Below are 27,543 nucleotides of genomic sequence, written 5' to 3'. Positions count from 1 at the left end.
TGTACAAGTATAGGAAGAAGAGAGGATCAAAGAGAGGCACCTAAACTGTTCAAACAAAACAAGCTCAAAGTGAGCTGCCAAAGACCATAATGAACCTTAAAGATGAAACTTCAATAGAAATCCTATTTCCAGAGGAACTGTCAGTGAGGTATGGCACCTTGTGACTCAGCCGATAAGCCGAAAAGTATGGATGCGTTAGCTACATGACACTGTACACCATTCTCACAGGTGCTTCTAACATGGCCAAGCCAACCCCGAGCTAAAGAACAGCCCCTTCCTAGTACAGATCTGCAAGTTTGCTCAAAAGCAGACTGATAAAAACGAGGCAGTATCTCCAGCCCATTGAGCAGCGTTCTCTCTTATACTCTTAGCTTGGCATCTATTACTTCCATTTAACAAATACGGCTGTGTCAAAATTTTTATTCATTCAGGAACGAGTTCTCCCCATTTGTGTGCCCAGACTTTGTAAGGGTAAATGGTCCGAGCTAAAGAACAATGGTCTTTTCAGACAGGAATCTTAAATTAGAATATAAATAAATAGAGCAATAACATTATATATTAAATACAGAAAACTTCCAAAGACACTGGGGTTGCAATGTCAAGCATTCAAGACTTAGGAAGTGCCAGAATTAAGAGTGATCATGCAACTTTCATTCTGGCCTCCTGCACTGGTACATTGCAATAGTCGTGCCCACCGTCACAAGCAGTTAGAGGCAGAGCCAGAAACCAAACCCAGCTCAAGTTCTGGCCTTGTGCACAAGAGAGAATCATTTCTCTTCATGCAACACACTGCCTCATTCACTGTCCATCCTACACACTGAATGAGACAGGGATGCTTAGACGAGTAAGTTATGTCACATGCAATTCAAGATTATAACTTGCAACCTTAAACTTAACACCTTAAACTTAACATTTCTTAATGTCTGAGTGCCTGATTTTGCAACCTTAATGTTCTTTTAACATCTTTACAATAGTTTCCTAAGATTCTTAAAAAACAGAAGTTAGATCATGTAGAACATGAAGACCCTCTGCATGGAGGGTTATAACCCAGAATCCTCGGGTCCAAGGCACAGACCTCTACCACTTGAGCTAAAAGAGTAAGTAACCGCCATTAGCCTCTATGTGGATGAACCATAAGGTGGCTTGACACAAACTTGCCCATGGCTTACACAACTATTTGTTAGACAAGAGAGGAATGCTGAAAATCTCTGGCTCTATTCCAGATGCTGTAGGAATAGTGGGAGATGTGGTCTGCACAGCCAGGCACATAAACGTCACACATTCTTTCAGGGCAGGGCACCTAAGAAGAAAGAGGCTTGGGTCTGTCATACTAGAGATTGAGCTCTATTCTTGGTTCTACTGGAAGTGACCTCGTGCAATCTCTCAGTTTCCCTCATATGTGAAAAGGGAGGGGGAAAAGTGATACTTGCCTACCTCCTAAGGTAGGCAGATGGACCCCCTCTCAGTGAGGGCTGTGAAGTGCACAGAATTAAGTCAGTGGAAAAGCAGGGACTGCTCCTGCGGTAAATCCGTGCAATGCAGAGTTTTGCAGAAATTAATGTTGTGCACGCAGAATTTCCTTTCCCCCACAAAAATGGGCGCAGTGCTGCTGGCCGCTGCTAGGGACCGCTGGACCCAGCAGAGCCCAGCTTGCACCCAGAAGACACTACTGGGGCGAGGTGGGGGGCAGAGCTAGAGGGTTCCCAGCAGCTGCAGTTCCCAGCACCCCCTGAGGGAAGGAGACAGCGGCACACAGAAAACTCCACACAAGCCTGGGACCCAGCCTCAGACTGATTCTCCCTCTGGATCCCTGGGCTCTGAGGAGTGAGGGGGGGGGGTGTGGCTTGGTGCTGGGGGAGGTAGGGGGTTCAGGTGTATTGGATGGGGGGCCCCCAGATGGGCTCAGGACGGGGAGGAGGCAGAGAAACACGAACTGGGTTGTCCTAAGAGTTTCTTTAACACACTACTCCTGGGGGGAAATTTCTGTGTCTCTGTATTGTTACAGACATACTTGCTGACAGGTATTTTGAAATAAGTTACCAAAATAATTGGAACTGGCATGATTATGTAGTGTTATTTTGAGAAATAAAATTTGCAGAATTTTAAAATAGTGTGCAGAATTTATTTTTTGGGTACAGAATTCCCCCAGGAGTGTAAGACTAGAACTCATTATCTTTTTCTAGCTCCCAACCCAGCGAACTTTTCTTCTCAGACACAGGGAGTTGTGGCTGCTGTGATCCCTGACTGGAGCTCTAGCTCTGTGTCCACCATGAAAGAGGCTCAGTGGGGGCTTGCACCATGACCAAAGAAATTTTAACAAGCTCTACTGAGCACGTGTAAGTGGATGACTGGGAGGGGGAAAGCAAAAGGCAGTTATCTGACCCCAGCACTATCACTTTCAAGTTTCATGATCTTACTTCAAAGGATGGGGATGCTAGAGCTCAATGGAACAATGTGTAATACTGGCAAAGCTACTTTTCTTGCCCTCATTCTCAGAAACGACTGAACCAAAAGTCAGCCTGAGGGAAAGAGCAAACATGGAAATGTCCAACCCAAATGGTTAGCAAGCAACTGAAAACAGGGCTCGTTATGGAAAGTGTCAGGCTACTTTAACTAAAGACAATCCTACCAGTTCTGCCTAAAATACGTTCATCAATCAATCAAATGCTCCTTTAAACGATCACCCTCAATCCAGGTGCCTGTTACTCTCCTTTCACAACAGGCTCAGACACTCCCTATTACAGATTAAAATGGTTTTCCACATCACCTTGGCACAAAAAAAAACCCTTAAGTCTGTCCCAAGGTGCAAATCCAGCTTAATTTTTATGCTTCTGCAAATTCATATTGGTCAGTTTTAGCTTTCTGGTTGCTAATTAACACTCATTTTCACATTTTGGTTTTTATGTATTAGTACAACACTGCAATGCTGGGCTCACTAACTAGGCAGAAGATGGTTTAAAAGGAAAAAGATTCACAAATCTCAATATTAATAGAAGTGTTTTCATGAAGTTTGAAGTTAGTTTTTCCAAAGTTCATTTCAGTCACTCTGCTTTTTTAAAAGCAACTTTGTCCATCCATTGTACCTTTCCATCTGAAAATCTCAAAGTACTTTACAAACATTAAGCCCCAACACCTTGTGAAAGCTAGTTTTATGCCCATTTTATTAATGAGGAAGTGGAGGCACAGACACATTAAGTGACTTTTCCCCAAGGCCATGGAGTCAGTAGCAGATTCAAGAACAGAATTCAGGAGTCCTAATATCCAGTCCTCTACTCTAACCCTTATCTTTTCTTCTCCAAATGTTCTTAAAATTGGCATCAATGTGGGGTTGCCATCCCTGTTCACACAAAACACAACGAGAGGTAAATCTAGTTTATGATTTAGAAGCAAAACAGGCCTCCTGATTCCACTCCTTAGGCCTGGTCTACACTGGTCGAATTTAGCCGCGTTAGGTCGATTTAAAAATGACTGCGTCCACACAACCAACCCCGTTCCATCGACCTAAAGGGCTCTTAAAATAGACTTCTGTACTCCTCCCTGATAAGGGGAGCAACACTAAAATTGACCTTGCTGGGTCAAATTTGGGGTAGTGTGGACGCAAATCGACGGTATTGGCCTCCGGGAGCTATCCCAGAGTGCTCCATTGTGACCGCTCTGGACAGCACTTTGTACTCCAATGCACTAGCCAGTACACAGGAAAAGCCCTGGGAACTTTTTAGTTTCTTTTCCTGTTTGGTCAGCATGGCGAACTCAGCAGCACAGGTGACCATGCAGTCCCCCTAGAATCGTAGCGTGTAGAATGTTTCTACGCTCCCCCTATTATCTCCATCCCTGAGGTTATTGCAGATTAGAAGATGAAAAAAAACGCACTCGCAATGACATGTTTTCCGAGCTCATGCAGTCCTCCTGCACTGATAGGGCACAGCTTAATGCCTGGAGGCATTCAGTGGCAGAGGCCAGGAAAGAATTAAGTGAATGCGAAGAGCGGAGGCAGAACATCATGCCGAGGCTAATGGGGGAGCGAACGGCCATGATGAAGCATCTGCTGGAGCTGCAGGAAAGCCAACAAGAGCACATCCCCCCGCTGCATTCCCTGTATAACCACCTAACCTCCTCCTCATGTTCCATAGCCTCCTCACCCAAGAACGCCATGGGGGGGGGGGGGGGAGAGAAGAGAGGGAGAATGGGTCAGCCACTCCACTCCAGAGGATGGCCCGAGCAACAGAAGGCTGTCATTCAAACAGTTTGATTTTTAGTGTGGCTACAATAAGCCATGTGGCCTTGTCCTTCCCTCCTCCCGCACCCCACCTGGGCTACCTTGTCCATTATCTCTTTTTTTTTTTTAATTAATAAAGAAAGAATGCATGGTTTCAAAACAATAGTTACTTTATTTTGAAGGGGGGAGGGTGTTTGGCTTACAGGAAATTAGAAGTCAAAGGGGGCGGGTTTGCATCAAGGAGAAACACAACTGTCACACTGAAGCCTGGCCAGTCATGAAACTGGTTTTCAAAGCCTCTCTGATGTGCAGCGCACCTTGCTGTGCTCTTCTAATCGCCCTGGTGTCTGGTTGCTCAAAATTTGATGCCAAGTGATTTGCCTTAACCTCCCACCCCGCCATAAATGTCTCCCCCTTACTCTCACAGATATTATGGAGCAAACAGCAATAACAATGGGAATGCTGGTTGTGCTGAGGTCTGATCAACAGCGCCAGCGAGCTTTTAAACATCCAAAGGCACATTCTACTACCATTCTGCACTTGCTCAGCCAATAGTTGAACTGCTCCTTACTACTGTCTAGGCTTCATAAGCCATGGGAGCAAGGGGTAGGATGGGGTAGGTGCGACTGTGCGGTGCTGCCGGCTGGGAGAGCAGCCTGAGGCAGAAGGCTCCAGCTCACAGGACAGCAGAGTTGCAGCGGAAGCAGTAGAGCCGTACACCATGGACAAGGACGGCCAGTAGTCCTACTGCACCGTCTGCTGTGAAGGCACCCAGGAGCTGCTGCTGTGTAGCAATGCCAGCTGCTGCAGGTGCTTCTGTGTTGAATGCTTGGAGGTCCTGGTAGGGCAAGGTACCTCGGCCAAGGCAAAAGAGCAAGAGCCCCGGACCTGTTACGTGTGTCAACCACAGAAGTACTATAGGGTGTTACAGCGCCGACCGGACTTGAATGTACGGCTGTAAGACTTCTTCACCAGAGACAAAGGACAGAAATATGATGCACCTAAAATCTAAAAAGACCTGCACATTTCCCAGAGTCACTAACCTTGATAACAGAATGTCAATGATTGCACTGGCTACTTAAATCAGAGCAGCCCCCACAATAGACTTGCCCACAACAGCAGCGGTGACAGTGAGCTGAGCGGGCTCCATGCTTGCCATAGTATGGCATCTGCGCGAGTAACCCAGGAAAAAAAGGCACGAAACGATCGTCTGCCCTTGCTTTCACGGGGGGAGGGGCGACTGATGACATGTACCCAAAACCACCAGAATATCCATGGGTGGCGGAGACTGCGGGAACTGTGGGATAGCTACCCACAGTGCACCACTCCATAAGTCGATGCTAGCCACAGTAGTGAGGATGCACTCCACTGACTTAATGTGCTGAGTGTGGACATACTCAATCGACTGTATAAAATCGAATTCTAAAAATAGACTTCTATAAAATCGACCTAATTTCGTAGTGTACACATACGCTTAAACTGTCAGCATCTCATTGCAATAACTGTCTTGTCTTGTTCCACAACAAGCATAGAGTCAGGACTTAGATATTTAAAAATTCAGGTTTGCAGGGACTTCAGTGGCCTTTTGGGGGGTGCTGGGATGAGAAGGAAGGGCTATATATAGTCACACATGATTAATAAGTGAACAAGCCACAAAAAGTCATTAGCAAAATTTTAGGAAGTTCTCCCCCCAAGATTCTCATTTTCTTTAATAAGCATTTTCCAGCATTACTGTTTCAGAAGCCGTTTTCTTAGGAGAGAACCCTAGAAAGTTAATCCACCAGTGACTCCTGTTTAATATTGAAGTGAAAAAAACAGACATTCAACCCTGACAGACTGAAGTGGAGAAAGAGGCTGCATAATCAGTTCTCTTTCATGAGGACAAACCGAAGACAGAAGAGATGCCCAAATGCTATGTCTAAGGAGAGAGATCCTATACCCTCTACACTGGAAGAATTAACTTCCCACCTGCTTTCATGAGGAGATTTAATAAACCATTGCTGGAAAAAGAAAAGATTGAGTGGTAGAGAATGAAGCATAATTTGCATTCCACAAAAGAAGCTTAATTATTGATCTAATAATTGGTGGTCTTAGCATTACGTAATAAAGTTAGGAATGTAACAGATCCTGGTTAATCTTCCAGATCTCAGCTTTGATAGCTCAAAGAACAATCCTTGTGAACAGAACAATATTACATGTGTTTGATTTAAAACCAGGAGCCAGAAAACACCGGATTCCAGCGTGAAACTTTACCCTTACTTCTCCATTCTGCCAAGGCAAGCATTAGCCCAGCAACTGAATAGGACATCATTTCTTAACTCTCTAAAGTGTTAAGACCCTGGAATAGTTGCAAGGCTGTTTTTATCTTAGTTCCAGCTTTGAATTTACATACTATTTCTACAGTTTGCATTTCTGTCAACAAACTCTACTGAGGTTTCAACACAGTGTCCATGAACACGTATGTGGGCAGATGGTGAGAAGGACCATTGTAGAGTGAATATAGAAAGGGAAGCTGCCCTTTAAAGGGACATCAATTTGAAACCGACAATTAAAAAAAGTACTTTCAGTACCATTTGACCAGAGTCCCTCGGACAATTTATGTAGGTTTTCAATCACATTTCCTATCCCCCCCCCCTTTTTTTTCTTTTTAATTTAAAATTTCTCCCGTTATTGCACAAAGCCCACAAACACACAGGGAACTGACTGACTTAACAGGGGAAGCAGGGAAATTGACTATATACAAAGTGCTCTTACATGCACAATGTAAACCTGAAAAACATTCCGTTAATCTTTCAATCACATTCATTTTAGGAGTTATTTGTAACCCTTGTAGGCAAGGAGTTTTCAGAGAGAAGGGTGGTTATTTAGTTGACTGACTTTCTTTAAAAATGGGGTGAGACATTCCTATTGTGAAGGCTTTACAAAAGTCAGTTTGCGAGATGAACAAAGATTTGGCTGAAAAAATCCCTAAATGATCAAAATTTGCATCCAATAGAAATCTTCCATGGAAAGTGAAAGTCTGATTCCTTTCCCATCTCCACCATAGAAAGAGAAAAAGAGCCAGTGTGTCTTTGGAAGTTTTCATCAAAGTCCATTGCGTTCCCTGCACACCACAAACGGCAAACACAATGGCTGAATGATTCTAGTACATCCTGCTGCACAGCCTTTGGGCAGCAGCAACTGAGAATGACTGGGAAAGTGCCAACCTGGGCAGGCTCTTACCATCCTCATGATGAGATCCAGGTAGGCCAGCACCAAGCACCAAAGCCCATGTAGCACTTTAGAAGATTCATTTTTCAAAGACAAACCAGAACAGTTTGAACCTTAAATCCACCAAAGAAAATCTGAATTGAAGTTTTCAATGCTACAATAAGGTCATATCTACACCTTTTAAAAACAGAACAGCCAACTTAGTGGTAGCTCTAAGAGGCAATGGTTAACCATCTTAATTTGACTTGTAATTGAGACTAACCTTCATTTCTAGGACTTGTGCCAGGACCGAAGTTTTTCTTCCTATTCCCTAACCTTTGAAGGCCCTGGGTGAAGTCCTGGCCCCAGTAAAGTCAGTGACAAAACACCTACTGACTTCTATGGGGCCAGGATTTCATCCCATTTCCAAAAAAGCACCAGTAATGAAATATTAACGATGTCTTATCTCATCTGCTGTAACCACAGAGTTCCTACCAATTTTGTTAACACAGTAAGAGTGCTTTGTATACAGGTTATTTCTATCACTACAATGCATGCCGATAAGATTTAGCACTTCAAGGCACTGCGATCTGCTGGGAGCTGTGTGATGATAAACTGATTTTACAGATGTGTCTTGAGTGATGAAAAGGTCTCAAGCCTGCCCACTGCATGGAAGCATTCATCTGACTTTATAACTCACACACAACACAAAAGGATTTAGCCAATACAATATGTACCAAAATTACTCAATTCCCAAGCTCCCCAATTTGGCCTAAAGTGACCTCAATTACCTGAGTTTCTAGAGAGTCCTAAACAAAAGTGAAAATCCACATACCATCCTTATTGACTAAACTCTCATTGCTATAGACATTACATGACTGGTATTAAAAATATGGTTATGCTGTTATTTCAGTGGTTGCTTCAGTTAATGCAAGATTGCCTGGTTCACAACAACTCAAGACAAATGAATATTTACGAGCTTAGAAAGACACAATCAACTTGAAACTTTAATAGTCTCACTGCATCCCCTTTAAATAATATGTCCTTGTCCTGAAAAGAATCGAGAATACCTTTAAACCTTTATGTTATACATACAGTCTTATTCTGCTCCACTGCTGAGAATTTTTTTGGTATGTAATAAGCTATGACAAGAGAAGGTTAGGGTTGCAAAGCACTCCACAGCTAGAATGTGGCAGAATTGGGGTTGTCCACGCATCCTTCATTCAGTCCCCTTGTGCATATGCCTTATTCATAGACTCCAAGGTAGACGAGACCATTGTTATCATCTAGTCCAGGGGTTCTCAAACTGGGGGTCGGGACCCCTCAGGGGGTCGCGAGGTTATTACATGGGGAGCTGCGAGCTGTCAGCCTCCACCTCAAACCCTGCTTTGCCTCCAGCATTTATAATGGTGTTAAATATATTTTAAAAAGTGGTTTTAATTTATAAGGCAGGGAGGTTGTACTCAGAGGCTTGCTATGTGAAAGGGGTCACCAGTACAAAGGTTTGAGAACCACTGATCCAGTCTGAGTTATATAATACAGGCCAAAGAACTTCCCCAAAATAATTCATAGTGAAGATCTTTTAAAATCAAGATTGGCTGTATTTCTAAAAACAAACCATGGTAAGTTATTCCAGTGGTCAATTACTTATTTAAAAAAAAAAAAAATCTACACCTTATTTCCAGTCTGAATTTGTCTAGCTTCAGCTTCCAGCCACTGGATTGTGTTAGACCTTTCTCTGCTAGATTGAAGGGACCATTATTAAACATTTGTTCCCCATGCAGGTACTGTACTTACAGACTGTAATCAAGTCAACTTTTAACCTTTTCTTTGCTAAACTACATAGATTGAGCTTTGTGAATAATGCTATAAGGCAGGGATTGGCATCCTTTGGCACGCAGCCCACCAGGGTAAGCCCCTTGGGGGGCCGGGCCGGTTTGTTTACCTGCCGCATCCACAGGTTCGGCCGACTGCAGCTCCCACTGGCCACAGTTCGCCACTCCAGGTCAATGGGGGCTGTGGGAAGCAGTGACCAGCACATCCCTCAGCCCGTGCCGCTTCCCGCAGCCCCCATTGGCCTAGAGCGGCAAACCGTTGCCAGTGGGAGCTGAGATCGGCCGAACCTGCGGACGTGGCAGGTAAACAAACCGGCCCAGCCTGCCAGGGAGCTTATCCTGGAGGGCCGCGGGACAAAGGTTGCCAATCCCTGCTATAAAGGCATGCTGTCTAATCCTTTAATTATTCTCATGGCTCTCCTCTGAACCGTCTCCTATTTACCAACATCCTTCTTGAACGGAGGGCACCAGAACTGGACTCTATAGCCAGCAGTGGTCACACCATGAGAAATAGAGGTAAACACCTTTCCACTCCTACTGGAGATTCCCATTTATGCATCCAACGGTCACATTAGCCATTTTGGCCACATCATCATACTGGGAACTCATATTCAGCTGATTATCCACCATGATCCACAAATCTTTATTATATTAGTCTGATCCACCACATAGAAGAGGCAGAGATGGGGGCAGAACCCAGCTCTCCTCAGTCCCAGTTCAGTGCCTCAGACATAAGAGGACATCATTTTTCTTCCTATAATCCTTTGTCTCATTCACTGTCCATCCTTTGGATGGAATTAAGTTTAATCCAAAGCACGGAGGAGCTAGAGCACTCCAAAGAGAATACTGAGGAAATAATTTAACATTGACAAGACTATTTTCCCTTAACCTCATCCTCAAGCAGCTGATCAGCTGAAGTTAAGTTGCTGAAACTTAAAAAAATATCAACCTGAGGCAGAGCAGGCAATGAAAAATTTCAGCCCGAATAGTTGAGCGTTTGGCAAAATTATATAAGCAACAACAGGGTCTTATCAGGGTAAGTGCTGGCAACTTCAACTATAGACGGTGCTACCGGCTCTGCATATGAGGGTCCTTCCTGCATAGTCAGTCTGCCTTCATGCTAAGGCAACAGTGAAACTGACAATACAAAGTAAACAACTTAATCTTTCAGTTGTACCCATTGTAAATTATACCTATAACTATTGCGCGCACACTATTTTCAGACAAACGTGATTTCTTTCAAGTGGCCATGCCCCTTTAAATGTTGTATCTCAAAAGTTACACACACACACACACACACACACTCTACACTTGTGCGCTAGTGTACAGTAGACTCAACAAGCGTTAGCCAATCATTGCAGTTCACCTGGTGCTGAAGATGATTTAGCTGCACTCATTGCTGACAATCCTTATAACAATGGGTCGCTTTGATAGTGTAGACATGGCTTTGGTGAAATCCAAATTAACGCAATTTCCATTGTAAAAGCATCAAAGGCTGACTGTCTAGTTATCAGTGTTTGGATTTAAGGTTTATTAATAGGCACACAATCTTTTCCATATGTTGTGAAGACTTTTACAAGGTTATACAGTAAAGGAGGAAGATGTATTCGAGCTACCCAGCTTTGAGTACAATACAAGTGCATTATTAGTGCTTTATAAATACCAGATACAGTACCAAGTGCATGCTAGGTCTTAACAGACCAGAAAGATGACAAGATCATCATCATAGAAAATCCCAAGGGGACATGCCTTCTTGCAGACTGAGCACCACTTGGATTGATCGCTACCTAGGTCCTTAAGGTGGCATGGCTGGATATTCACTTTATGTCCAACACTGACAGTTTTAGTGCCACTGAAGCTTTTCTCAACCATGTGATCATCAGCCATGTAGTGACACTGAAGACAAGATGACACTGCTCATCTTGTGGTCAACTGACATCCTGCTAATTTAAGATTAGAATAGTGTTCCACAAAATGGAAGAAAAAGTTGTTTGCCCTGTGTTCAAGTTGTCTGAAAAGTTCCCATGCTCAGCTTGTTTACAGATCATTTCAGAAGCAGAGTGTTTGTCACAAGATTGGCTTGGGGACAGACAAGTTCATAAGCAATAAGGAAGCACACAGCTACCCGTTGGTTTGCCAATATTTATCCCTGCTTTTCTGTGTAGTGTTTACAGATGAACGGGTAGATATACCCACTTCCAAATGAATATTTCTTACATGAAGATTTTTTAAGCCAATAGTCTCATGCCAAAAGGCAGATTAATATTACTATTGCAGATATTGCTAATTCTAAATTAGAGACAAGACTGAAGAGCACATCCCCATCCTGAATAGTCTGCGACGTGACTTGCACTCTCAGCACTATACAGATGGCTGTGCACTGTGATATTTCATTTATTGACATTGGGTCCTCAGTGACAGAAAAACCGTGCAACTGTACAGAGGGATAATTCTAGTCGGCACTGTTTACTACAGATGAAATTTGACTGCATGTGCAGTCTGAATACTATAAAATAATCGTTCCCCTTTCCTGTTCTACAGTAAATATTTAAGAACACCATTTATATCACAGAGTCACTCATTGGCTTCACTTATTTAGATATAACAGAATCAGAAGGGCAGTGGCATTTTGTTTTACTCGGTAATATTGTAGGAAAAAATTAGTGACAGTAAATAGCTCACTAGGAGCTGGAACTGCTCAGGGATGTGCAGTCGCCTCTGCAATCTAGAGAGGACAGAAAGAGGCCGGTTGAGCACCGCTGGCAGTTCCAAACAGCATAAATTGGTGGGAACATGTTGAATCCTCCAGATTTACCCACCACACACACTGAGTCAGTCTAGTTATTCACCACAAGACAGTGAGGAAACTCACATGTAACCTGGAGAAGCCACAAGAACACATGTCGGAAAACAACTACTGTACACCTAATTATAGGTTGAAGAGATTTTGTTTAAATATGTGGGTGAGAAAGAGAAAGTGAGAAAAGCTACTGTCGTCGGCTTTGGCCTTTTCTTTATTACTAGAAACGTCCCCCAGGAAGTTCTGAGGTTAATTAGGCTACCTACAACACTGGAAAAACCCAACACAAAAACACACCACACAGCCCTAGGAGCAGAATATTTGCCTAAAGGAAGGCAAGACAGCACTATTGGCTCTTAGACCGTTCACAGGATTTCAGTGTTGGTGAAAGGTGTTGGATTGATATCTTCTACAGACTAAAGCCCTCTACTTCTCAATAGGTCAGGCACAGCAGGAAAGCCTTTCCCACTAGTGTGTGTCAACCCTGATCTCTGGGTCTGCAATCTTTGGGCTCTCTGCTGGGAGCACTAGTTGTGATATAGATTAAAGCTAAACTCATTTCACACAGGCCACCAAGCAAGTTACAGGCTTTTCCATCACCTCCTTTTTTGGATTTTTGTTATTTAATATCAGCATCAAGCAGCCTTTTGTTGGACATCACTAACTGACTGACTTATCTTTGTATTGGGTTATTGATGTTTTGCCATCATAAAAGGTATCAATATAGCGGAATTGTAAAGCTGCATGCAGTAAGGTGCTTGGCATGCCACAGATCTGCATTAAGGAATCTTCCATGCCACAAGAGAGAACATGTGGGTGCTTGTGCATGTACTGAAAGAGTACAAAGCAGGTACACAACCAACATGCTGTAAATACAGGGTGGATCTGCGGGGCAAGCAATTTGCTTTGCCAAAGACTTACAGACAGTGACAATATTTTCAAGAAGCACAGGAGTACTTGTGGCACCTTAGAGACTAACAAATTCGAGCATAAGCTTTAAGCTCACTTCATCGGATGCATTCAGTCGAAAATACAGTGGGGAGATTTATATACATAGAGAACATGAAACAATGGATGTTACCATACACACTAATGAGAGTGATCATTTAAGGTGAGCTATTACCAGCAGGAGAGTGGGGGGGAAAAAACCTTTTGTAGTGATAATCAAGGTGGGCCATTTCTAGCAGTTGACAAGAATGTCTGAGGAACGGTGGAGGGTAGGGGGGAATAAACAAGGGGAAATAGTTTTACTTTGTGTAATGACCCATCCACTCCCAGTCTCTATTCAAGCCTAAGTTAATTGTATCCAGTTTGCAAATTAATTCTAATTCAGCAGTCTCTCCTTGGAGTCTGTTTTTGAAGTTTTTTTGTTGAAGAATTGCAACTTTTAGGTCTGTAATCAAGTGACCAGAGAGATTGAAGTGTTCTCCAACTGGTTTTTGAATGTTATAATTCTTGACGTCTGATGTGTGGCCATTTATTCTTTTACGTAGAGACTGTCCGGTTTGACCAATGGACATGGCAGAGGGGCATTGCCAGCACATGATGGCACACTCTCAAAGAAACTGTGGAACCACCTGATCAACATCCTCTACAGCAAACAGGGAAAGATTAAGAATGAGCTCTCAAAACTGGATACTCTCATAAAAAACCAACCTTCCACACAAACTTCCTTGTGGCTGGACTTTACAAAAACTAGACAAGCCATTTACAACACCCACTTTGCTTCTCTACAAAAGAAAAAGGACACAGTATGCCAACGCTCTCACAGATCTTGGGAGACAGCCCAGTCCTTGCTTACAATCAGCCCCCTAACCTGAAGCAAATACTCACCAGCAACCATGCAACAGAACCACTAGCCCAGGAACCTATCCTTGCAACAAAGCCCATTGCCAACTGTGTCCACATATCTATTCAGGGGACACCATCACAGGGCCTAATCACATCAGCCACACTATCAGAGGCTCGTTCACCTGTGCATCTACCAGTGGGATATATGCCAACACCCATTGTTTCATGTTCTCTATGTATATAAATCTCCCCACTGTATTCTCCACTGAATGCATCCGATGAAGTGAGCTGTAGCTCACGAAAGCTTATGCTCAAATAAATTGGTTAGTCTCTAAGGTGCCACAAGTACTCCTTTTTTTTTTTGTGAATACAGACTAACACGGCTGCTACTCTGAAACCTGAAAATATTTTGTTTCTACAAGTCTCTTCAACTAGATTAAGGAACAGTAAAGTGCAGTGCAGAGGTACCTAATGTAAATTTATTATTGGGAACTCAAGCCACAGAATGAGAGCTCTTTTAGAATATATCAAACCAGTTCAACTTCATATCCTGCTCTGTGCACATGAAACTGAACAAGCTCAATACTTTGGGCCTATTGAGTGCATGACTAACTCTTTATTAATGTGGCTAAGAATGGAACAAGTTCTGCTCTCAGTTGTATTCATGCAGGTTGCACAGCTGTCAGGAGATCAGAACAAGACACGGCATCTCATGGGAAAGCCATGTATTTGAATTAAAGGACAGTCACCTAGACTTTTAAAAATTAAGTAAAAATAACACTCTGATAGAGTCCCCTTTAATCTTTTTTAAAAGACTCCTTTATGAAAAAATATAGATAGGATTTCCAGGTGCTCTGCTGATATTTATACGGGTCCAAACGTACTTGGGCTCACCCCTCCTCTTGCCTCCATGCATTTGCATCTTCAGCAGGAGTTGCAAGGCAAAGCCTCTCTTCTAACCTCCTCTCCAGGACCTGCAAAGAACACCTGGAAACTGAAGTACTACTTCTCCCACAGTCCCTGCCCAAGCTCTCTCTGCTCCACAGCCTGTAAAAAAGAAGGGGGCTCCCTGGCACCCAGATTTTATATTCCCTAGCATCAGAAGGGTCTAGAGAACAAAGGGGGCTCTGTGACCCACCAAGCTCCCATTGCAATCCAGCACTATAAAGATGTCTTGGGATTGAAGAAAGTGATTCCTAGCTTCTGCTGTTCCCCACCTCAGTGCAGGGATCCTAGAAACAGGAGACAAGCTCCTGGAGCTAAACTCCAACTGCTACTGTGTTACTGGTAAATACTGGGGAAGAGAAGGCTCAAGACAAGAAGTCAACAAATCAGAGTGCAACTGACTATGCACCAAGTATAGACACTGACAGGCAGAAAAATGTTTTCCCTCTAATTTCAGTTTTAGCCATCTCTGCTGTAGTTACACGAGACTAGGGTAGAGGCAATCTTTTCAGACAAATGTGACTTTCAAGTCTATTACATCTTGAACAGCTCTTTGTTCCCACATGCACAGAGATGGGAACTAATCATGTGCTGGAAAAAAAGCCTCTTAGAAAATACTAAGGTGCAACATCACCACTGCCAGAAGAAAGGCACCCGCCAGGCTCCTGCAAATTAATTCTGGCCTGCAGGAACATGCTCAGCAGTCCAAAGAGATGGATGGGAATAAGAAGTGACAAAGATGTAAGCAGCACCTGATGAGCACAGTACTCCAAACCTTTGTCGGAATATCACATGACCATGTCAGAGCTATTTCTGGATTTAATTTGTTTCAGCTGAAAGATGCTTTCATGAAGAGAGCTAGCACTGTAAGTTGGACTTTGTTTTTATACTGCAAGATCTGTATATGGGAAAATTCACATTTTAATCAGATTACGGGCTCTTGCCAGAAGCACATAAATCATGTGAGTGAATTGCTTTAATCATTGGGCTCAAATTATACACTACTTGTACAGTCTCAGATCATTTTCTAAGGAAGACTTCTTCAGAGACCTATAAGAAAGCTCCCTGAATGGAATACAGCAGCAGCAATTCATTCAGTCCTATCAGTACTGGCTTGGGGGGTATGAATCAGTGTTCACGCCGCACTGCCAGTCGGTACCCAGCGCAGGACAGGGAAGCTAATGATCCAGCCTGCGGACCAAATTTGGCAATGAATCCTGGTCACGTGCCACCTGAGGCATGTTGCACATATGCTAAGTAGTAGTACTGGATTATGCAACTAGCTGTTACATACAGATCAATGCTGGCTAAGCCAAAGTGTTAGTAAAAAAAAAAATCAAGTCCAAAATATTTTAAAAGAGTGGCTAGAATACTCAGTGCTAAGACGGAAAGTCTCTAGTTCTTATGGTCCTTCCTCAGCTCTCAACTTCCACTAGAAATCTTCCTGCCCTTCGTGTTCACTTCCTGCCTATTCTCATTTAAAGGGGCAATTAGTTTGCTAAACCAGTTATAACTTTAGTTCAAAGGCTTTCTTCTAATTTGCCACAGATGGGCTATGTACTGGGCTGACTTAGGGAGAAGCTATTGCAGAGGGTCTATAAAATGTCAATGGGTCTGGGGGTGGGGGTCTTCTAACTAGCCACCATCACCTTAACTGGCACCGTTTCCAAGGGCAGTGGGCATGCACCACAGCACCATGCTTTGAACCTTCATCACACGTGGGATGATGTTTATATCTGATTCTTCCTCAAGCTTATCAGATCTTTCCATTCCCAGAGCAACCTCTCCAATTTTCTTTTTCACCACATTGGGAAAGATTGAACTGTTTCTGGCCTGCAGGTAGACTTATCTCAGCTTTTTAATCTGCTCACTGGATAAAACCATTTCCCACATCCCTTGTGAAGTTACTTATGATTTTATCTTTAGGCTGAGGAAGAGATTTTCCACCAATGAGCGAACACTTCATTGTAATAGTGTTCTAACCAGCACCCCTAACACCAACATGTCAAGATTGACTGAAGCTATAATGCCAGTGTCCACGGAGGCTAAGAGGGTGAACACCTAAGAGTGAACAGACTCCACCCTGCACTCCCCCTTTGTCTCCAGGGAGGGAAAAGCAGACAGTGAGAAACACTGTACTAAGCCAGATAATGGAATCCAGCTATTAGATCATCTAGCCCATCTCCTGACAAATAGAGGGCTCACCCTCTAGACACTGGAGGATTCTAGTGTTTTGCCCAGTCATAGAATCATAGAATATCAGGGTTGGAAGGGACCCCAGAAGGTCATCTAGTCCAACCCCCTGCTCGAAGCAGGACCAATTCCCAGTTAAATCATCCCAGCCAGGGCTTTGTCAAGCCTGACCTTAAAAACCTCTAAGGAAGGAGATTCTACCACCTCCCTAGGTAACGCATTTCAGTGTTTCACCACCCTCTTAGTGAAAAAGTTTTTCCTAATATCCAATCTAAACCTCCCCCAGGCTAGCTTTTAAGAGTCACAAGTGATGGGGCAAGACTTGAAAAACTGACCAAACACCAACTAGATAGAGAGATCAGAAAGATGGTGTGGGGTGAGAGAGAAATCTAGGCCTCACCTCCCTAAACTGCTGCGATTCCTACAAGTATGTTGCCTTTGGACCCTGCTTGGGGGCACCATCTTTGTAACGCCATTATGTAGTTGGGTCTCCAATAATTTGAGCCCCACTCCCTACAAGGAGTTTTTGGACTCTTCTCATTCCCTCAGAGCTTCCTGGATGCTGCTAATAGAGGGAGGAGAGAAGGATGAGGTCATTGCTATTCACCCTTCCCAACCACGTTCTAGGGACAGGTACTCCATTCTGAGTAACTCCAGGGCCTGCCACTACTGCTGCTTATCAGAGCTTCCCCAAAGACCTGCCATGTGAAGATAATGGGATTTTCACCACTTTCACTGCCGCTCACAGCGAAACTGAGCGAAGTCCTCAAGTGCTGCTTGGTAAAACTGCATGCAGCTGTCCAGGCTAAATGGCCCCCTCAAGGATTGAACTCACAACCCTGGGTTTAGCAGGCCAATGCTCAAACCACTGAGCTATCCCTCCCCCCATAATGGCTAAAACCAGGGGGGGGGGGGGGGGAGCAGAGGAAGAAAGATCAGACTCTGCAGAAGTTGATGAATGAGACCCTTGTGCTCATGAATGAGCACTTCCTGCTTGCCAATGTCAAGTGTGATTTTTTCCCCACGGGACATCATGAAGCTTCCAAAATTCCCCTTGGGAGATCCCTCCACAATTTAATCCATCTGACTGCCAGAAAAATGTTTCTGATATTCAGCCCAAATTTCCTCTTACTTCCATCCCATGACTTCTAGTTACGTCCCTGTGCATACTAAGTGAGTCCTCTCTTTCCTTGAAGTTCACATCATGCCATTTCTTCCCATGCATTCTGGAGGCCTTTACTGACCTGGACAAGGCTGTTAATTAACTCTGTCAAGTTCATTTAATAAGGAAGCACAGCTCTCAGCCAATCCAACTGCAAAGTGGCTTTTGTCTATACCAGCAATCTTCCATTAATGGTAGCAGCAACGGGTGCTGGTGCAGTGAGTTTCCAAAGCTTTAACCATCACATCAATCAGCATTTGTGTACAGCAGCTACAATGGTGGGAAACATAGGAAAACTGCTAGTGGAGAAACAGAGGGTGAGACAAGGAGAAGTTCTATCTGGGAGGTATCCATCCCAAAATATGCCTGGAAGCAAAGGAACAGCGTTCCCATTCATAGGAATGCGAGTTCTCAAAACACATACCCACCCCGCTACATCACTCAGTGCCCTGCCCTCACAGGATTTCAGTGTAGTCCTTATGGTGACAGCGTGCCATAACCATGCATTTGGGAATATTTCACAGAAGAATGCATGCAGTCAGGCTTAGGTCAAACTTTCTTTTGACAATGTTTTTAAAACGTTTCCGTCTGCTGCCCATCTACCCCCATTCCCGGTTGCCTATTTTAACAGTCAGCACTTCAGGGCAGGGACCTGTCTATATCTAGTCATGTGGAACACTTGGAAAGCTATGTAAGTACCGAGTAAGCAGTTTTTCAAATGAAAACATTGACAACATTATTCTTTGCCCTGTATCTGCCTGGTGCTAGTCAAATGAGACTAGATCTCCTACAGCTTTAGGTCAGCCAGTGTGCTTTTTTTGGGGAAGGAAAAAAATTATCCACTCATTGTTTTGTTTTAAGTCAGCAGCTGAGCCATAGCTTCCACAGACTCCTTGCTGCGTCCTAAGCAGCACAATAATATTCTGCTGTCCTCCGACACTCTTAGGAAATTAAAGAGGTTTAAAAAAAAAAAAAGTCAGAAGAGCAAGTAAAATTTTTGTTGCTTTGTGACAAAGCGTTTTCTTTTTTCTACTCAGCATCAAAAGCCATAAAGCCTTCTAAACAAGCCTCACACTGTGCTCCAGAAAAGGAAGCCTAGAAAAATTTCTGATTTACTTTTTTAGATCTCTCTTGCAGCAAGCCACATGCAGTTGTTCCCTCCATTATCCTAGCAGTACTGACCAACTGAAGCAGAAAGTGCATGGCCCGGCTGGGAGTCTCTAGAAGTGTGGCTACGACCACCTTTTACAACATTTGGCTTATTAAACACTGCCAACCCCATTAGATGGCATCTCCACCAATTTCTGTAGTAGATTATTTAAGTTCTACTGCCTCTAAAAACCCAAAAGAAATCAGATCATTGTGTTGTGACATCAAAATTTAGCTCGTTCTGTTAAATACTATGAATAAATTCAGCCTTTAGAGCCAGAGATACTCAGCATCTCTCTGAAAGGGACCCACAATGGGAGTTGTTGTCCGCTTAACAACCTGGAATAGTTGCATCATGGTCATATGCAAAACTGAACCTAAAAATTGTAAAGTTATAATGAACTGTAAGTCAGCGAGCAAGAACAGATGCACAGGGATTTGCTCAGCAATGTGTTTCTGATTTTGTCAGTTTGAGACTCCCAAATTCATTTATTATCATCAGCAATAGCCAGGCCTCCTCAGGAGCTTGTTTCCAGCCTTATAATCACTTTCAGGCAGCCTTGAGAAAGCAGAGCTTTCTGATCTTGCTTTGGATAAGATGAACTGATAACGTGACAGAAATATTTTCCTGTGACTGGAAAAGGTTCTCACAACTTATACGGGCTACATGGGGGAGGTCATAGGAAGAGCTTGAGTAAGCAGGGGGTTGGACTAGATGACCTCCTGAGGTCTCTTCCAACCCTCATCTCCTAGGATTCTATGAAAGCAATGAAGACCAGGGATGCGAGAGAGGAGACCCCTCCCATCCCATTCTCTATGGGAATGAATATGAACATAACATTGTAGTTTATCAAAGGAACAGAGCCAAATGGATTCGCACTTTCCAGAGAAAGTTGTGGTTGGTGCACAGGACTGAAACCCAGACTCAGTGTGTGATCCCTGGGCAAGTCATTTAAAAGCCCTAGTGTCTATAAAATGTGGTTTACCATTCCCTGACCGTGCAGGGATGTTGCAAGGATAACATCAAAAATGCCTGTGAGGCTACTCAGATATTACAGGGACAGGAGGGCTGAGAAAAGCCAACAAACCCAGGCAGCAACAGGCTTCTTGTCGGCTCAGATGTCACCTGCTAGTATTTGGTTGGGAGAAGAAGGGTAATTTTTCCCTAAGACCCTGCATGTTGCTGATATTCCAGCACTCTCCTTTCAAGAGAGATGACAGAGAAAGCCTATTCAGTCCCATCTAGTTCATCTCAGTAAGGAAAGACTGTGCCCTATTCTCCAGGGCTCAGTCCTGTGTAGACGAGGCACCATCCCCTGATGTCCTACTGCTAAGCAATGGGGCTCCCACCTCTCCCATTCCACAAGCTGCTGCACTGCACTATTCCCTCCCCGCCCCCCAGGGGCAGCCCAGACTGCCCCTGACATTAGTACATTACTTTTAATGCACACAGCCCCTCCCCGCCCAAGCTGCAGGGTCTTCCACACCACCCAGAGCGCCCAGCTCCAGGGGCTCCCCACCCCAAGCTGCCCCTTCCCAACTCCTGAAGAGCGAGCAGCAGGGCAGGCTCAGGGCAGTGCCACCCTGCAGAGCGGAGCAGCCCCAGGCTCGCTTCTTGAAAGAGGGCCCCCACAGGAGAGAGTCATAGAATATCAGAGTTCGAAGGGACCTCAGGAGGCCAGCTAGTCCAACCCCCTGCTCAAAGCAGGGCCAGTCCCCAATTTTTGCCCCATATCCCGAAATGGCCCCCTCAAGGATTGAACTCACAACCCTGGGTTTAGCAGGCCAATGCTCGAACCACTGAGGGATTCTGCCCAGGCAACATTATTGAGGGGAGGCAGGGGGCGCTCAGCCCGGACGGGTCCCCGCCGGGCGCCCCCGTGGGGAGAGCCTCAGCCCCCACCCCAGGGCATCCGCCGCCCGTTCACCTCCTGCTGAGTCCGGTCCCCCCCATCCAGCCTCCGGGCTGACGGCTCCGGCTCCGGCCTCGACCGAGCTCTCCGCACCGTCCGGCACCTCCAGCTCCATGGCCGCCCAGAGCGGGCAGGCCCCGGCAGCGCCCCCGCGCGCACTCCCCCGGCTCCGGCCGACGGCAGCAGCGAGGCAGACGCTGAGGAGAGCGGGGAGCGCGCCGGGCCGCGCGGACCATAGAGCCAGGAGCGCGGCGGCTAGAGGCGCCCTACGAGCCCCGGCGGCGGAAGGAGACCATAGAGCCCGCAGGAAGCGGAGGTAGCGAGCCCCAGGTACGGAAACGAGGCCCCCATTGGGCGATGACGGGCGGCGGGGGCGGGACTGGAGAGCGAGGCGGCCGCGGCGGGCCGGCCGCTGTCACCAGGAGCAGCGGGACTGGGCGTTAGAAGCGCACAGCGCGGGGGGCGGGGCCGGCCGGGTCACCATGGCAACACGGCCTCGCTTTCCGCGGGAGGCTGTCATTGGCCGAGCGGCCCGGCCGGTTCCACTGCGGCGTCGGGCGGGAGCCGTCGTCACATCCCCCCTGCCCCAGCCCCGGGCGGCGCTACGGCTCTGTGCTGGGAGGCGGCAGGACGGAACGTGCCATGGCCCCCGGGGGGGTGCGGGTGAAGGGTCACCCCCCCCCCCGATTTGCTGCTTGGCTTGTACTGAGCATGCTCACAGGGACTGAGCGGGCTCAGGAACCCCGCTGAAGCCGGCTGTGCTAACGCTGCCCCCCCTCAGCTGGGGCGTGGCAGGACGGGGCGTGGCATCGCCCCCGATGGCCCCGTGGCCCCGTGCTGGGGCGTGGCAGGAGGGGGCGTGGCATCCCCCCGTCGCCCCGTGCTGGGGCATGGCAGGATGGGGCATGGCATCGCCCCCGTGGCCCCGTGCTGGGGTGTGGCATCGCCCCCGATGGCACCGTGGCCCCGTGCTGGGGCGTGGCAGGAGGGGAGGTGGTATCGCCCCCCGATGGCACCGTGGCCCTGTGCTGGGACGTGACAGGACGGGGCTTGGCATCCCCCCGTGGCCCCGTGCTGGGGCATGGCAGGACGAGGCGTGGCATCACCCCTGATGGCACCAGGGCCCTGTGCTGGGCCCTTGCGGGATGGAATGTGGCATTGCTCTGATGGCACCACTGCCCTTGTGCCAGGATGTGGTAGAATGGGACATGGCATCCATGGCTTGACCTTGCAGCACCTGGATGCTTCTCACATTGGACTGCATATTGCCTCATACAATAAGCCCTGATCCTGGGGTCTCCCTTGATATTACTGTTATAAATGTGATAATGACTAATACATGTGAATCACCAGCGCCTCTGTCACCCCCTCCTCTCCCTGGTAGAGTCAGTCAGTTTCCGCTGTTGTTTGTGTGGGGTTTTAATTCAGCAGCAGAGGAGAGGAAAATCTTTTTAACTAGAGGGTCACGCTGCGGTGCCTGTGCATGCCGTGTCCATTGCACGCCCTAGGAGTTCTCAGCATCCCTCCATTCCCTCCATGAGCACCCTGTGTGCCACCCTCCCACTCCCCTCTATTTCAGGGACTCCTTGCAACCCTCCCACCCACTCCCTCATTCCAGCAGCATTCTGTGCCTCTCCCTATTCCCCCTTCTCTCTATGTCAGTGTCCCCTCTTTCTACCTCCCCCTTCCAGGGATTCTCTGTGCCCCCATTCCCATCTTTGCTCCATTGTCCCATGCCCCCCTCCATTCTCCTTATTTTGGTTCTGTCTGGGAGAGAAGGCTTTCAAGGTGCCAACATTTTAAACCAGGCCAGATCAGAGCTGAGGGATGTTATTATGCTGAAAGGCATTAATTTCTGCCATGAGCTGGTTCTTTGATCTACAGACAAAGGTGGTAAAAGCAGACACTCTGTTAACCAGATGGCAGGGGCTCTGTGTGTGCCCCATTTCCCACCCACCCCAGTTTTCACCACCATAAACAGGTTTCTGACCACTGATACCATTCCTTGACATTTTAGCATTAATCAGATGCAGCATTCAAAAATTATCACAGTACCGACACACAGAACAATGCAGTCAAGTTATCGCATTACCAACATACAAACAGAGCAATGCAGTCAAGTGGAGTATTAGACCTCACTTTGCTTCTGCACAAATGGGGAAATGTGATTGGGAAATGGATGGGGAAGAGGGGCAGTGAGGAGAAGTTGTGGAACCTGCAAGTATTTTACAGCATAGTTGAAACTGACTAGATTTGAAATTGATGCTCCCCTTTCCAATTTGAATCAGCAGCTCTGTGACCAACACCCTTAGGTTCCAAAGTTCTTTTCTCTACATTCTTTAAAATTCAGCCTTGGTGTAAGTGAATGCAACAGCATTTCAGTCAATAGAAGTTTGTCCCCTCACATCAGGGCTGAACCAGGGTGAGGAAGTCATGCAAATGCCAATGTCAGGCTGGCTTGGTCAATCTAATTGGTGATGTTAGGATGTTTGGTTTCTAAAGAGCCACTAACAATGCCTTAGGAAAGCTTTGTCGTCTAAAAGGAGCTCTTCAAAGAAATTAGCCCCGAGACACGCTTTGGATTTAAAGGGGGGATCTCAGACCACATTCGAACGAACCCACTCTGAAAAGCCTAGTGTAGACAAGGCAGCAAAGACATTAACATGTTACGCCACTCGAAAGTCTAAGCTCCCACCCATTTGACCCGTTTATCATGTGTTAAAACAGTGGTTCTCAACCTTTCCAGGCCACTGTACCCCTTTCAGGAGCCTGATTTGTCTTGTGTACCCCAAATTTCACCTCTCTTAAAACTCGGGCTTTGGCTTCAGCCCCGTGTGGCTTACCTGGGCCCCAGCAAGTCTAAGGCTGGCCTTGGTGACCCCATTAAAATGAGAACTGCTGAATAGTATATAGAGCGCTATAAACATGTCAGATTTCAGAGTAACAGCCGTGTTAGTCTGTATTCGCAAAAAGAAAAGGAGTCCTTGTGGCACCTTAGAGACTAACCAATTTATTTGAGCATAAGCTTTCGTGAGCTACAGCTCACTTCGTCGGATGCATACTGTGGAAAGTATAGAAGATCTTTTTATACACACAAAGCATGAAAAAATGGGTGTTTACCACTACAAAAGGTTTTCTCTCCCCCCACCCCACTCTCCTGCTGGTAATAGCTTATCTAAAGTGATCACTCTCCTTATAATGTGTATGATAATCAAGTTGGGCCATTTCCAGCACAAATCCAGGTTTTCTCCCCACCCCCACCCCCCTCCACAAACCCACTCTCCTGTTGGTAATAGCTTATCTAAAGTGATCACTCTCCTTACAATGTGTATGATAATCAAGGTGGGCCATTTCCAGCACAAATCCAGGGTTCAACAAGAACCTCGGGGGGGGGGGGGTAGGAAAAAAAGAAGGGGAAATAGGTTACCTTGCATAATGACTTAGCCACTCCCAGTCTCTGTTCAAGCCTAAGTTAATTGTATCCAATTTGCGAATGAATTCCAATTCAACAGTTTCTCGCTGGAGTCTGGTTTTGAAGTTTTTTTGTTGTAATATCGCAACTTTCATGTCTGTAATCGCGTGACCAGAGAGATTGAAGTTTTCGCCGACTGGTTTATGAATGTTATAATTCTTGACATTTGATTTGTGTCCATTTATTCTTTTACGTAGAGACTGTCCAGTTTGACCAATGTACATGGCAGAGGGGCATTGCTGGCACATGATGGCATATATCACATTGGTGGATGTGCAGGTGAACGAGCTTCTGATAGTGTGGCTGATGTTATTAGGCCCTGTGATGGTGTCCCCTGAATAGATATGTGGGCACAGTTGGCAACGGGCTTTGTTGCAAGGATAGGTTCCTGGGTTAGTGGTACTGTTGTGTGGTATGTGGTTGCTGGTGAGTATTTGCTTCAGGTTGGGGGGCTGTCTGTAGGCAAGGACTGGCCTGTCTCCCAAGATTTGTGAGAGTGTTGGGTCATCCTTCAGGATAGGTTGTAGATCCTTAATAATGCGTTGGAGGGGTTTTAGTTGGGGGCTGAAGGTGACGGCTAGTGGCGTTCTGTTATTTTCTTTGTTAGGCCTGTCCTGTAGTAGGTGACTTCTGGGAACTCTTCTGGCTCTATCAATCTGTTTCTTCATTTCCGCAGGTGGGTATTGTAGTTGTAAGAATGCTTGATAGAGATCTTGTAGGTGTTTGTCTCTGTCTGAGGGGTTGGAGCAAATGCGGTTAATTCGCAGAGCTTGGCTGTAGACAATGGATCGTGTGGTGTGGTCAGGGTGAAAGCTGGAGGCATGTAGGTAGGAATAGCGGTCAGTAGGTTTCCGGTATAGGGTGGTGTTTATGTGACCATCGTTTATTAGCACTGTAGTATCCAGGAAGTGGATCTCTTGTGTGAACTGGACCAGGCTGAGGTTGATGGTGGGATGGAAATTGTTGAAATCATGGTGGAATTCCTCAAGGGCTTCTTTTCCATGGGTCCAGATGATGAAGATGTCATCAATATAGCGCAAGTAGAGTAGGGGCGTTAGGGGACGAGAGCTGAGGAAGCGTTGTTCTAAGTCAGCCATAAAAATGTTGGCATACTGTGGGGCCATGCGGGTACCCATAGCAGTGCCGCTGAGTTGAAGGTATACATTGTCCCCAAATGTAAAATAGTTATGGGTAAGGACAAAGTCACAAAGTTCAGCCACCAGGTTAGCCGTGACATTATCGGGGATAGTGTTCTTGATGGCTTGTAGTCCATCTTTGTGTGGAATGTTGGTGTAGAGGGCTTCTACATCCATAGTGGCCAGGATGGTGTTATCAGGAAGATCACCGATGGATTGTAGTTATTACCAACAGGAGAGTGGGTTTGTGTGGGGGGGCGGGGGGGAAAAAACCTGGATTTGTGCTGGAAATGGCCCAACTTGATTATCATACACATTATAAGGAGAGTGATCACTTTAGATAAGCTATTACCAGCAGGAGAGTGGGGTGGGGGGAGAGAAAATCTTTTGTAGTGGTAAACACCCATTTTTTCATGCTTTGTGTGTATAAAAAGATCTTCTATACTTTCCACAGTATGCATCCGATGAAGTGAGCTGTAGCTCACGAAAGCTTATGCTCAAATAAATTGGTTAGTCTCTAAGGTGCCACAAGTACTCCTTTTCTTTTTATAAACATGTCAGCGTCTGTGAAATTTTAGGTTTCAGAGTAGCAGCTATGTTAGTCTGTATTCACAAAAAGAAAAGGATTACTAGTGGCACCTTAGAGACTAACCAATTTATTTGAGCATGAGCTTTTGTGAGCTACAGCTCACTTCATCGGATGCATTCAGTGGAAAATACAGTGAGGAGATTTATATACACACAGAACATGAAAAAATGGGTGTTACCATACACACTGTAAGGAGAGTGATCGCTTAAGATGAGCTATTACCAGCGGGGTGGGGGGGGGGGGGGGAAGGAGAAAACCTTTTGTAGTGATAATCAAGGTGGGCCATTTCCAGCAGTTAAAAGGAACATCTGAGGAACAGTGGGGGGTGGAGGGTGGGGAAATAAACATGGGGAAATAGTTTTACTTTGTTTTTCTTTTTGTGAAATTTTAGTTTGTACTGACTTCACTAGTGCTTTTCATGTAGCCTGTTGTAAAACTAGGCAAATATCTAGATGACTTGACATACCCCTGGAAGACCTCTGCATATCCCCATGGTTACACATACCCCTGGTTGAGATGTACACCGCCTTGCCTATGCCACACTTCTAATATGTTAGCTAGAACAGGTTAGATAGCACATTTTAACAATGCACCTTTAAATCCTAGTCTAGATTCTAGACAAACCCAAAGTGGCCTTTGGGCTACACCCTGCCCTCCTAGGGAACCGAGCCAAAACAATCCTCTTCCCCACTCTCCCTTTTATTCTTAACCCACATAGGCCCAGAACTTTACAGTCAATTATTACCAGTTGTTGTTGGCATCTTCTTTTTCTCTCATGTAACAGCACCACCTAGTGGTAGAGTTCTCCTCCTCTGTTGCCCTGACACACAGGATCTAGTAGTTCTGTGTTGTTGGCATCATTTCTTCAACTTTGGCTGCACTTTTCCCCTCACCTTTTTATTTACACATTCCCCATCCGTGGCCCCTCAAAGTCGTGGGATCTCCTGGTTAACCTCCTCCTAGCCCTAGCTAAAACAGCCATCTATAAAACCAGAGAGAAGAGGTTGGCCAATGAAGCGTCCTGCGACTGTAGGGCCGTTTTCCGATCCTCAGTACATTCACGTATCCGGGCGGAGTTCCTCTGGGCGGCGTCCACCGACTCCCTTGACGCCTTCGAGGAGCGGTGGGCGCTGTCCGAGGTTCTCTGCTCGGT

At 45.8% G+C, this 27,543-nt stretch overlaps 1 protein-coding gene across 5 annotated transcripts in view; it reads right to left on the bottom strand.

The window, feature by feature from the left end:
• Positions 1-21,422, bottom strand: part of PIP5K1C (phosphatidylinositol-4-phosphate 5-kinase type 1 gamma) — a 78,997-nt gene extending 57,575 nt beyond the window's left edge. For 3 of the 5 annotated variants that reach the window (XM_074939682.1, XM_074939684.1, XM_074939681.1), the window contains exon 1: positions 21,209-21,421. In XM_074939682.1, coding sequence (XP_074795783.1) covers positions 21,209-21,308 — 100 coding nt within the window. In that variant the 5' untranslated portion in view covers positions 21,309-21,421. Of the gene's footprint in view, positions 1-21,208 lie in introns of all 5 variants that reach the window. The other 2 variants (XM_074939680.1, XM_074939683.1) reach the window with 2 other exon arrangements.
• Between the last annotated feature and the right edge of the window lie 6,121 nt (positions 21,423-27,543).

The sequence above is a fragment of the Natator depressus genome, chromosome 25, assembly GCF_965152275.1.
Source record: "Natator depressus isolate rNatDep1 chromosome 25, rNatDep2.hap1, whole genome shotgun sequence".
NCBI lineage: Eukaryota > Metazoa > Chordata > Testudines > Cheloniidae > Natator > Natator depressus.
This window is presented reverse-complemented; position numbering and strand designations above follow the sequence as displayed.